Raw genomic sequence first — 13,382 nt, forward strand, 5'->3', positions numbered from 1 at the left:
CAGAAGATAAGGGACTTGCCCGAGGTCACACGGCAGGCAAGAGGTGTCTTAACTCCCTACCAAACCCTACCTTCCATAGCCAGGTGAAGATGACAACACATCCTCTTTCAGGTGAAGTCCTCTAACACTCGACAGGCACTCACGCTGTCGCAGGTGGGAGCCGTTACGGTCTAAATTTTGCTTGAGGTGGTAGGGAGCTGCAGCCATAGTGGAGAAGCTGCTTGGCCTAGTGGAAAGAGCGGAAGCTTGGGAGTCAGAGAACCTCTGCTGTGTGACCTTGGGCAAGGCGCTTAGCTACTCTGTGCCTCAGTTCCCCTCATCTGCAGAATGGAAACTCGATCCCTGTTCTCCCTCCTACTTTGAATTTGAGTTCCACGTGGGACCCGATTATCTTGTATCTACACCAGCAATCAGTGCAGGGCTTGGTACATAGTAACTGCTTAACAGATACTATTTTTAATATTATTATTATTATCATTACATCCTTCTTCCACTGCCCGTATAGTCTCCATCGGTCTTGACTTCCAAGGTCATTTCCACCACAGCCGCGGAGATTACAGTGGAAATGGCATCAGAAGCCGCGGTCACTGAGGGCCATAGCCGGAGCATGAGGAGGCTGCGTTTGGGTTCAGTTTCTTCTGCTGCCACTTCTGGGGCCCAAGCAATGATCTGAAGTCTGAGAAAGCGTCGGTGACTAGGAGTGTGACTGTTTTTCTTGTATTCACCCTCTGGCTCCCTGCTTTATTTCTTCTCTTCATCATTCTCATCCATCAATCAGTGGTATTTATTCAGGGCTTAGTGTGTGCAGAGCACTCTACTGAGTGCTTGAACAAAATAATAGGGTTGGTAGGCACAGTCTCCACCCACAAGGACATAACAGGCTAGAGGGGGAGAGAGACAATATGGATAAGTTACACATACATGCATCAGTGTCGTGGGGCTGAGGCTAAGGCTCATAGGATCCCCCGAAGGAGAGAAATGTGAGTATCGAGTGCTTGAGGGGAAGCAGCGTGGCTCAGTGGAAAGAGCCCCGTCCTTGGGAGTCGGAGGTCATGGGTTCGAATGCCGACTCTGCCACTTGTCAGCTGTGTGACTGTGAGCAGGTCACTTCACTTCTCTGGGCCTCAGGGACCTCATCTGTAAAATGGAGATTAAGACTGTGAGCCTCACGTGGGACAATCTGATTACCCTGCATCTACCCCAGCGCTTAGAACAGTGCTCTGCACACAGTAAGCGCTTAACAAATACCAACATTATTATTATTATTGAGGGGGACAGATCAAGGTGCAGAGGCCAAACAGAAGGGAGGGAGAAAATATAATTGATTGATTGAATGAATAGAGGAAAGGAGGACTTGTTCAAGAAAGGCTTCTTGGGAGAGATGTGATTTTATTAGGGCTTTGAAATGAGGCGAGGGGTGGCCTTTCTTCAGTGCACTCTACTTTGTACTTGGAAGAGTACCATAGATGTATTAAAAAAAAACCCACACTATTTGCCATCAAGGAGTTTAAAGTCTAATATAGGAGGCATTCAGGTGTAAGGAGTGACTTTTTAGTGACCCCTGTATTTTTGAGGGTCATGAATACTATTCCTAAGTGTCTCTTAGGAATTGAATTAAACCAGTTTTTAAAAGAAATAGCAAGACAGCTTTTATCTCTCTGCCAGACTAGTTTTTCCAAAGACAGTTCCCTCCCATAGGAAGTTGGCAGTTTTCCTCATTTGGCTAATGCAGCCCTTTTCCGGCAAATCTTTTTTCTTTGGTTTTTTCTCCCCAGAAACAAAGGAGATAAGAAACTTTTCAACACTTTGCATCAACAGTGTTGACTTCCATGTAATCAAGAGGTGTCCTAGTTTGGGTCTTTCATGCAATCGGAGAGGGCTTGGCGTTTGATGTTTGTGATAGGTACACTAGGATTTGAGAGTGTGACGGGAGTAGAGGATGTTGAGTTTCTTCCCTTTTAAAGAAGCAGCCTGGGCCTGATTTTGTGTGAAGCCCTTTTATTGTCCTTAGAAGAAGGCTGGGCTCAAAGAATTCATGAGAGGTTTGAGCAAGAAACCACACGAGTGGATCAGTTGTTTTGAGTCTTACAACCTGAAATGTCTGTTTCTTTTCCTTAGACAAGACTGTTTTTTCTGCCATAGAAAATGTTGACATGATTCCTCTCCTACAGGTCATTAAGCCCCCTTTTCACAAAGGCATTTGTAAAGAAATCATCAGACCTTAATCGAAGTATTTCTTCATCAGACTTATTAACATTCTGTGGATGTGGAATTTGTTGAACTCTTACTTTGTGCCAAGCACTGTGTTAAGCAGTGGGATAAACGTAATACGAGCAGTCCAGACACAGTCCCTGTTCCACATGGGCCTCACAGACTAAGGGGGAGTGAGATCAGGTATTCAATAGTATTTATTGAGCGCTTACTATGTGCAGAGCACTGTACTAAGCACGTGGAATATACAATTAGGCAACAGAGACAATCCCTGCCCAATGACGGACTCACAGTCTAATCGGGGGAGACAGACGGACAAAAACAAGACAACATAATCACGATTAATAGAATCAAGGGGCTTACAATCTAATCTTATCCCCATGGTATAGATGAGGAAACTGATGCTCATAGAAGTTAAGTGACTTGCCCAAGGTCACACAGGAGGCAAGTGGCAGTTCTGGGATTAAAACCCAAGCCCCCTGATTTCTAGATCTATGGTCCTTCAACTGGGCCACACTGCTTTTCAACTCTTTTACGTACTATATTACAGGATCTTATTATGTGCCATACTGTGTATTTTACCTCAGTGTTTTCTTATCATACTACAGAGTCTTAAAATAGCATTTTTCTTTGGGTAAGGAATTCATAACAATAATGATAATAGTAGAATTTATAAAGTGTTTACTCTGTGCCGAGCAATGTATTAAATGCTAGGATAGATACAGAATAATCAGATCAGACACAGTCCCTGTCCTTCAAAATTCTCATAGTCCACAGGCTCTCCCCAAAGAGAAAAATATGATTTACAGACCCCAGATAGTAACTTAATTGTAACTACTAAAAACGGCTTCTAAGGGAAAGACTTCTTACTTAAATACAAATTCTAGTTTAGGGATTATGGGAAAAGACTAGCATGGCAGTTTACTTCTATGAATAGTTTCATTTTGAATGTTCAATTTGAAACTCTGACAAATAAAAATATCTGTTTGAATGGATGATGATGATGATGATGGTATTTGTTAAGCGCTTACTAAGTGCCAAGCACTGTTCTAAGCTCTGAGCACTGTTCAAAGTGCTCTTCTAAGCAAATGGATTGCTCTGAACAGCTTCAGTCAATCAGTCATATTTACTGAGCTCTTCCTGGGTGCAGAGCACTGTACTGAGCACTTGGGAGAGAACAATATAACAGACACATTCCCTGCCCACAGTGAGCTTCCATGGACAGCCATTGTCATAAGTGGGGGAAAAAGATTAATTCAAAACAAAATTTATCCTGGAAAAAACTGGTTGATAGTGAGTGACCTTAAATTAAATCACCGTACAGCTCTGCGCTTTTAGAATAAATGGCTGCATTTTCTGCCCAACTGGGTTTTCAGATAGTGTTTCAGGTCTCAATCGTTTCAGTCTTGTCAATTCACTGACTCTCTTTATTGAAAGGGATCATGTTTCTGACAAACAAGCCGTCCTCCACCCACCAAGTACTGAGAGGTAAAAAGTCACCTCGACAGGAGGTACTGCAGAATGCCCGCCAGCCGGGGCCCAACGGGAGCGGGGACCGGTGGAAAGGGAAACCATTCAGAAGGAGAGACGGCAGCCTCGGGATTGTAGAAGGAAAGATGCTTTCTGATGTTCTCCCTAGCAAAATGGCTCAAGAATCAGGCGCTAGATGAGCGAGCCGGTTCAAAGACACATCCGCTACGGATTGAACCAGCGGTTGTGTAATGGAGAGGAGAACCCTGATTTTTCATCGGCTAGTATTTTTCTGTCGATTCCCTCCAACATTGTTCCAAAAGGATTCGACGACATCTGTTTGAGCAATTATTTAGGCTGAAAGGAAAGGACAAGGAATGGACGGAAGGAGTAAAGCCGATGGGGAGAAAGGTTTTCTTTGACTTTTTGCTTGTTCCTCTTTTGCCGTGTTTCAGTAGAAGTTGAAGATTTGTGCTTTTGTTTGATATTGCAAGTATAATATTCAAGCGGTATAGGTTTGGAATAAAAATCCTTCTCTAGACAAGGCTCGCTTGCATGAGAGTTTTTGTATTTCAGTTGGAGAGTAATATTACAGCTATAATATGGCTTATTGCTGGAAATCACAAGTAAGTACTGATATTATAGTATTGTGTATTAGGAGACAGAGAAAGGGTTAGAGTATTTCTATTCTTGGTGGTTTTTCAGAGTTCTAGTTTAAGCATCAAAGTAGAAAATTTCCAAAGGTTTAGAATTTGGAATATTTTTAGAATGGATAAGAATTTAGCAAGAAAAGCAATACTTATGGATTGGTGTTTCTGTCATGACCAGTACCAAACTGGTTTGGCAGGGTAAGACTTTGAAAACAGGCAGCAAAACCCAGCATGTGAGACAATATCGCAAGGTGAAAAAAATAATGCCTGAGATGAGTATCTGAAAAGTCAATTTTGGTGTATTTTTAATTTTTAAAAACTATTGGGAAAGGTGTGAAAATTGTTTTCTGGTAATCCAGATACTTTTGTCTCAGTGATATTGTAACATTGATATTTAGGGGACTGTTTTGATGGCCCTGAGGAACGCTCTACTTCCGTTTATTGAAAATGTTGAGGGTCATTTAGATAGCATACGTTACAATAAATGATTTCGGTGGTTTACCATTTTAAAACATTTCTTTAACGAAAATATAAGGGGTTCTCTATAACAAGCACAAGCTGGTGACCGGTGGGATATGATATTCTTTCTGAAATTCAAACTTAGGAAGAGCCCTCAAAAGAAGTCTAAATTTCCTGGGTCAATTTGCCATTTGTTTATAGAACGTGCTTTGTATTCGCAGGAAGAACAGGCAGCAAAAGTGAAAGCTGAGAAGATCAGAGTGGCACTAGAGAAGATTAAAGAGGCACAAGTGAAAAAGGTGATGTGTGACTTTTGGATTGTTTCCCCATCCTCATCCCTCCTCATCCACACAGTTTATCTGCAGGACGTCTTAAAGGCAGTGTGTATCCATTTAACTGAAGATATTCGTTTGTTTGGGAATATTTTGGCTTCTCGGGTAGTTTTATTCCTAATTTTAGTTGCTTTAAATCAACCACTGAACTTGTAGCCCTCTTACGCACATTATCAGAGATAGTTCATTAGCATGATTTTGCCCAAATGAAAAGGTATGCGATGTAATGATAATAATAATGATCGTGTTTGTTAAACATTTACCTTGCGCCAATCTTTGAGCTAAGCACTGTGGTAGCTATAAAATAGATTGGACCCACTCCCTGTCCCTCATGTGATTCACATCTCAGAAGGACAGAGATCTGACATTTGTATCCCCATATTACTGATGAGGAAACTGAGGCACAGAGCAGTCAAGTGATTTACTTAGATCACACAGCAGGCCAGTGACAGAATCAGAATTAGCACTCGGCACCTGAAATCTAAGTCCCGAGCTCATTCCACTAAGCCACACTGCAACTCTGGCCACAGCTTGCCAGTGGAGACGTACTATTCATAATGAGTGTACACATTAGATACCCAATACTTTTTTATCATTCATTCATTGTCGTATTTATTGAGCGCTTACTGTGTGCAGAGCATTGTACTGTCTTCACTGCTCTCGTGAAATGTCAAATGGGAAAACTGAAATCAGTTGATTAGTGGCATTTATTGAGCACTCACCATGTCCAGAGAACTGTCCTAAGCGCTTGGTAGAGTCCAATATAACAGAGTGGGTAGATGCATTCCCTGCCCACAACGTGCTTGCAGTCTAGAGAGGGATAAACAGATTAATTAAGGATATGTCCATAAGTGCTGTGGGACTGAGGGAGGGGTGAGAGAAGAGAAGCAGTTCCAAGAGGGCTCACTATATCTTGGCCCCAGTGACTGTGTTTTGGAAGCCCTCACCCAAGAAGATGTGACGATGATTACCACTCGCCTTTAAGAACAAGCAAAGCTCTATGGGTCACAAACTTAGTCTAGCGAGTAAGGGTTAGGCAACTTGCAGACCGCTTTAAAAGATTTTTATTTGCCCCATAGAACTGAATGCCAATCAGCGATTGCTACGATTGAAAAAGAGGTAGGCAAATAAATCAAGAAGATCAGTGAATCCCTGGTATTTATCGAGCATTTACTAGGTGCAGAGCACTATACTAAGTGTATGATAGGTGGTTTGAGAGGGCAACAGGCATGCCATCAATGAAGCAGCGTGGCTCAGTGGAAAGAGCCCGAGCTTGGGAGTCAGAGGTCATGAGTTCGAATTCCGGCTCCGCCGCTTGCCAGCTGGGTGACTTTGGGCAAGTCACTTAACTGCTCTGTACCTCAGTTACCTTATCTGTAAAATGGGGATTAAAACCGTGAGCCTCACGTGGGACAACTTGATCACCTTGTATCCCCCCAGCGCTTAGAACAGTGCTTTGCACATAGTAAGCGCTTAACAAATACCACCATTATTATCCACCTGCTCAGATATATAAGGGTTTATCCTCAGCGTACCACAGAGCGGTTCTATCTGTGTGTATATATATATATATATGTGTGTGTGTGTGTGTTTATATATGTGTATATATATATATATATGTGTGTGTGTATATATATATATATGTGTGTGTGTGTATATATATGTGTGTGTATATATATATATATGTATCGGTTGTCAAAATAGGATCCCAAGTCAATCAATCAGTGGTATTTGCTGAGCGCCTACTGTACAAAGCGCTTGGGAGAGTACAATTCAACAGAATTAGTGGGCACGTTCCGTGTCCATAACGAGCCTGTGGTCTAGAGGGGGTGATGGACATCCATATAAATAACTTCAAGATATGTGACTTTAAATATACGTAATAACTTTCGAGGTATGTATGTAAGTTTGGTGGGGTTGCAGGTGAGGCGAAGATCCAGTGTCCAAAGGCCACAGCTTGAAGTGCAGAGTCGACGCAGAAGGGGGAATGAGTCGGGGGAGTAGGGGCTTATTAGGGGAAGGTCTCTTGGAGGAGATGGGATCTGAACAATGTTTGGAAGGTGGAGAGAATCGTGGTCTGGAGTATATGGAGGGGCAGGGAGTTCCAGACCAGAGGGAGGATGTGGGAAAAAGGTCAGTGGCAAGGCAGAAGAGAGTGGGGCACAGTGAGTAATCTGGCTCTAGGAGCGGATCATGCGATCCTGGACCGTGAGGTCCTGGATTCTGTCGGTTGACCAGCATCAGAGCCCTGCTTATCACGTCGTGACAAGCTTTCATTCATTCAGTCATATTTATTGAGCGCTTACTGTGTGCAGTAAGTGTACTAAGTGCCTGGAAAGTACAGTACAGCATTAAAGACAGACAATCCCTGCCCACAGTGAGCAGCGTCACTTAGTGGACGGACCATGGATAGATCATGGGCCCGGTAGTCAAAAGGACCTGAGTTCTAATCCCACCCCCGCCATATGTCTGCAGACATATGTCACTTCGCTTCTCTGGGCCTCAGTCACTTCATCTGTAAAATGGGGTTTGGATATGAGCCCCATGAGGGATAGGGACTGTGTCCAACCTGATTAACTTATATCGACCCTAGCGCTTAGAACAGTGCTTGGCACGTATTAAGGGCTTAACAAGTACCATAACTATTATTATTATCACACGGGTGGTGGGTGAGCATGTCGAGGATGCTGTGGTTAGCTGAAATGGGCCAACAGGCTAAGCAAAAGAGACAGTGAAGCCAGTCTCAATTGACACGGCAGTGGCCTGACAGTAAGTTGTTGCAGGTAGGAACCTAGGGAAGATCAGTAAAAAGTGGGGTGACTGTCGTAGAACAGAGGTTTTGGAAAGGTTGTCATAGCAAGTGGGAGAAACCAACATGGTACCAGGAATTAAGATTAAGGACGCAGAAGTGCATCAAAGACCGGCTTTACATGCCCCCGCTGTAGAAGGAACTCTCCGTCACGCATTGGTATTACCACGCGATCTAGAGGAGGATCTCATTTTGTGGAGTGGAGGGGGGTGCCATATTGCCTTTTAAAGGTATTTGTTGAGCACTTCCTCTGTGTCAAGCACTGTGCTGGGATAGACACATATCCCTGTCTCTCATGGGGCTCACAGTCTCAGTAAGAGGAAGACTAGGCAATGAATTCCCATTATACGTTTGAGGAACAAAGGCACAGTGAAGTGACTCGCCCAAGATCATACAACTGACAAGTGGCGGAGCCAAGATTGGAACCCAGTCCTCTGACCCCGAGGTCCGTGCTCCCTCCGCTAGGCCAAGCTCCTGAAGAAGCTATAATAATGTATTTATGTGGCAAAGAGCTCGGTTATGCGTGCTGATTTTTTTTTAAACCGGCTGAAAATCGACTGTGGCGGAATCCAAGATTTCCCTCACCTCCCGATGTGCTCACTCAAGGCCTTTCTTGATGCCACCACCACCCTGCCCCCTGGAGCCCTTGCCTTATCCAGAGCATTCCCACGCTGGGCCTCCTGGGATTTCTCCATCCCCCCAAACCCCACCTTTCTGGACCAACGCTATCCGGGAGCCTCTGTTTGCTCCCACGCCCTGCTGCCCACCAGCCTGGCATTGGAAGACTACACCACCCTACACCTGCAGATTCACCCTCACATGAATTGTACTTACCTGGATGTGATGGTGCTTCTCGGGGCCTGAAGAGTCATCAACTTCATGAGAGCAGTGGCGCCCATAGCCTCTTGCGCTAGACCCCCAGTCTCGCCCAGTCTAGGTCACCGACCAGACTTGAGTTTCCATTCAAGGCCGAAAAAACCAAATTAATGGCAGCCTGGGGTGGGGGCTTTTAGAAGTCTGTTGCCCCCCTCTGTCCTCAGCCCTCCTAAAATCTTTACTCTCTTTATATTCCCGCTCTAGGCCTCTACCAGCCCACAGCTGATTCTCTCCTCTTTACACAATCCCAGAATGGCTTTTTCTGGCTGCCTTTTCCTGGCTCCGCTACCATATCCTCACTGTGGATCATGCACTTCCCAGCCCCACAGAGGCTCCCCACAACACCACTGCTTCCCGTCATTTGACAGGACCTTTCTGTTTTAGGGGAAAAGCAAAATACACAACTCGTATCCTAAAAATAAAGCATTAACTACTACAATTTAACTACTGGATAGAGCACGGGCCTGGGTTCTAATCCCAGCTCCACCAGTTGTCTGCTGTGTAATCTTGGGCAGGTCACTTCATTTCCTCTGAGCCTCAGTTACCTCATCTGTAAATTGGGGATTAAGACTGTGAACCCCATGTGGCGCAAGGCCTGGGTCCAACCTGATTTATCCACCATAGCGCTTAGTACAGTGCCTGGCACGTAATAATAATAACGTTGGTATTTGTTAAGCACTTACTATGTGCAGAGCACTGTTCTAAGTGCTGGGGTAGATACAGGGTAATCAGGTTGTCCCACGTGAGGCTCACAGTCTTAATCCCCATTTTGGAGATGAAGGGACTGAGACACGGAGAAGTGAAGCAGCGTGGCTCAGTGGAAAGAGCACGGGCTTTGGAGTCAGGGCTCATGAGTTCGAATCCCAGCTCTGCCACTTGTCGGCTGTGTGACTGTGGGCAAGTCACTTAACTTCTCTGTTCCTCAGCTCCCTCATCTGTAAAATGGGGATTAAGACTGTGAGCCCCACGTGGGTCAGCCTCATTCCCCTATGTCTACCCCAGCGCTTAGAACAGTGCTCGGCACATAGTAAGCGCTTAACAAATACCAACATCATTATTATTATTATTATTATTATTATGAAGTGACTTTGCCCACTGTCACACAGCTGACAAGTGGCAGAGAAGGGATTCGAACCCATGACCTCTGACTCCCAAGCCCATGCTCTTTCCACTGAGCCATGCTGCTTCTCATAGTAAGCGCTTCCCATAGTAAGGGCTTAACAAATACCACAATTATTATTATTTTTGCTCAGTATGTGAATAGGTTCCCACTTTTTCTTGCAAAGGAATAATTGTAGTAATAGTACCAAAGTTTGCGAGAGGCCACTGAATGCAGAAATACAACTTCCTTGGCGTAATTAAATTTGAACAAAGCACACAAACCAGAAAATGCCTTGGCGCATGGCACAAGTGTCTCTAATGAGATTTTACAATAGATTTCCCCCTCTTGTTCTTCCAGCTGGTGATCCGAGTCCACATGTCCGACGACAGCTCCAAGACGATGATGGTGGACGAGAGGCAGACCGTGAGACAAGTGCTGGATAACATGATGGACAAATCCCACTGCGGCTACAGCTTAGACTGGTCCTTGGTCGAGACCATCTCTGAATTACAAATGGGTGGGTGCTCACCCCGTGCTCGACGACGCGTGAACTCTTAGTATTTCCAAATACGGCCCTTCGAGGAATCCGTTGCTGACCTCTAAGGCCAGTCTTGCGGTTTCGACCGCTTGGCTTTCATTTCTTTGGCAAGCCCTTCTGGTTTGTCTTCTGCGTATTTGGTCATTTCCTGGTGGATGAGATGCCAACGGAAACCACCTTAAACTCTCTGGAGGGAGCTCAGGCTGTGGATGGAGTTCCCACTTGAGCGGGCAGGCAGGAGGAGAAACCCTGAGCCCCAGTGACTTAGGAGCGCCTCAGGGAGAAGAAGCGGGAAGCAGCCAGCTGTGTTTCTAGATTGCAGCCATGGGAATAATAGTTATAATGTTGGTATTTGTTAAGCGCTTACTATGTAAAGAGCACTGTTCTAAGCTCTGGGGCAGAAACAGGGTCATCAGGTTGTCCCACGCGAGGCTCACGGTCTTCATCCCCATTTGACAGAAGAGGGAACTGAGGCCCAGAGAAGTGAAGTGACTTGCCCACGGTCACACAGCTGACAAGTGGCAGAGTCGGGATTCGAACCCGTGACCTCTGACTCCCAAGCCCGGGCTCTTTCCACTGAGCCCTGCTGCTTCTCTAGCCATGGCCATGGTGGGAGTGACCCTCTGCTTCTAGCCCCACCGTCAGCTTATTCCCCAAGGCCTCTGGCGGTGCTTCTGCTAAGGCTCCTAATAATAGTGTTCTTTTCACCCCTTGGGGAAGTAATAATAATAATATTGGTATTTGTTAAGTGCTTACTATGTGCAGAGCACTGTTCTAAGCGCTGGGGTAGGTACAGGGTAATCAGGTTGTCCCACGTGAGGCTCACGGTTAAGCCCCATTTTACAGATGAGGGAACTGAGGCCCAGAGAAGTGAAGTGACTTGCCCACGGTCACACAGCTGACAAGTGGCAGATCTGGGATTCGAACCCATGACCTCTGACTCCCAAGCCCGGGCTCTTTCCACCGAGCCGGGAATGGTAATGGAAAATCCTAGAGTCACTTGTCTGCTGTGTGACCTTAAAGTCACTTCACTTCTCTGGGCCTCAGGTGCCTCATCTGTAAAATGGGGATTGAGATTGTGAGTCCCAAGTGGGACAGGGACTTTGTCCAACCCGATTGGCTTGTGTCCACCCCAGCGCTCAGTACAGTGCCTGGCACATAATAAGCACTTAAGAAATTCCAAAATTATCATTATTGTTATTGTTATAATAATGTTGGTATTTGTTAAGCGCTTACTATGTGCAGAGCACTGTTCTAAGCGCTGGGGGAGATACAGGGTCATCAGGCTGTCCCACGTGAGGCTCACAGGTAATCCCCATTTTACAGATGGGGTAACTGAGGCACAGAGAAGTTAAGTGACTTGCCCACAGTCACACATCATCATCATTATCATCATAATCATCATCATCATCATTATTTCTCTGCAGCGTTCTAGGCACCCTTAAGATTGCCGATGGGAGGGGGAGAATGAGAGCTTTTGACAGAAAGTGACAGAAGCCCAAATACTTTGATTGAAATGGCAAACAATATAGAAGAAGCCCAGGCTGCCCGGCCTGTAATTTCCCCGCGAAGATGTGTACCGACTTAGTATGTCCGCCTCGCTCTTGTTAACCAATTTTGCTCATTCATTTGTCAGTTGTGTGACTGTGGGCAAGTCACTTAACTTCTCGGTGCCTTAGTTACCTCATCTGTAAAATGGGGATTAAGACTGTGAGCCCCACATGGGACAACCTGATTGCCCCCGTCTACCCCAGCGCTTAGAACAGTGCTCGGCACATTGTAAGCGCTTAACAAATACCAACATTATTATCATTATTATTATTCCTTTTGGGCCAACCCCAAAGAGCAAAGGGAGGGAGGGCTGAAGCAGTGTTTAACAGCAGCAGAAAAGTCGAGCAGCTCGTGAGGAGTCACCAGAGCAAACCTTCCCCCACCCCCCTCAGTCTGGAAAGTTATTGAATATTTGAATCTGGGAGCGGGAATGTCTCACACGGAGAGTACCCCAGAGTGGGTTAGAAGAAGGGACGGTCTGGAAGGAAGCAGGCAGGCGAGTGGGGAGGCTCAGAAATCACAAGAGGACCCCCAAGTGAGAGCTCCAGGGCCATCGCAAAAACCCAAACCGAGCTTCCCAATTCAAACGATAATCTCCAAAGGATTCCGTTCATAGCGAACTGTAGGTACATTTTCCGACGCGACTCATCTGCCTTTCATGTTTCTTCATCACCGTCTGCGTCGCTTTCGCCAAAAGGTCAGGTCTTTCTCTTCAGTTGGGGAAACTTTTTCTGAGGTCTTGTGGTGTCTACCTTCTGGACTTCAAAGGGAAGGAGTGACATTCATAGGTTGTGACATTCGTGAGATGTTTTCAAAGTCGGAATCATGCCTTTCTAATCTTTTCAGAGAGAATCTTTGAAGACCATGAAAATTTAGTCGAGAATCTTCTAAACTGGACAAGAGACAGTCAGAACAAGCTCATGTTTTTAGAACGGAGAGAAAAATACGCTCTTTTCAAAAACCCTCAGGTGAGCCTCAAGTATGGCAAGAGATCAAATACCTCGACCGAGCAACGTTCAGATTTTTTTATTTTATGAATGGTAGATCACGGGGGCTTCAGATCGTGGCTGGAACATGCTGAAATGTTGACAGTTTTGCATTCCAACCAGTGGTTCTAAAGATTATTTGCATTCTTTGTAAATATAAACCTATAGATATATTTTTAAAAAAATAACCAAGTTGGGCATAAGATGGCAAAATTTGCTGACACGGCACCACTCACTGAAGAGTTCATGGCTTGTTCAAAAGTGGTGCTGTATTGTTTGCTTAGAAAGTTACAGTTCAATCTTATCAGACAAATCCCCTTCCCCACCTGGAACTGGCAGTCCAAGGGGGAAGAAGAACAGGGATTTAATCCCCATTTTATAGTTAAGGAAACTGAGAC

The 13,382-nt window shown here is 45.1% G+C and overlaps 1 protein-coding gene across 4 annotated transcripts in view; it reads left to right on the forward strand.

The window, feature by feature from the left end:
• Positions 1-13,382, forward strand: part of RAPH1 (Ras association (RalGDS/AF-6) and pleckstrin homology domains 1) — a 130,716-nt gene that overhangs the window by 99,859 nt on the left and 17,475 nt on the right. For all 4 annotated transcript variants that reach the window (XM_029068983.2, XM_029068981.2, XM_029068982.2 and 1 more), the window contains 3 exons: positions 5,012-5,089; positions 10,267-10,426; positions 12,845-12,966. In XM_029068983.2, the coding sequence (XP_028924816.1) occupies positions 5,012-5,089; positions 10,267-10,426; positions 12,845-12,966 (360 nt within the window). The remainder of the gene's footprint in view (positions 1-5,011; positions 5,090-10,266; positions 10,427-12,844; positions 12,967-13,382) is intronic.

The sequence above is a fragment of the Ornithorhynchus anatinus genome, chromosome 7, assembly GCF_004115215.2.
Source record: "Ornithorhynchus anatinus isolate Pmale09 chromosome 7, mOrnAna1.pri.v4, whole genome shotgun sequence".
NCBI classification, from domain to species: domain Eukaryota; kingdom Metazoa; phylum Chordata; class Mammalia; order Monotremata; family Ornithorhynchidae; genus Ornithorhynchus; species Ornithorhynchus anatinus.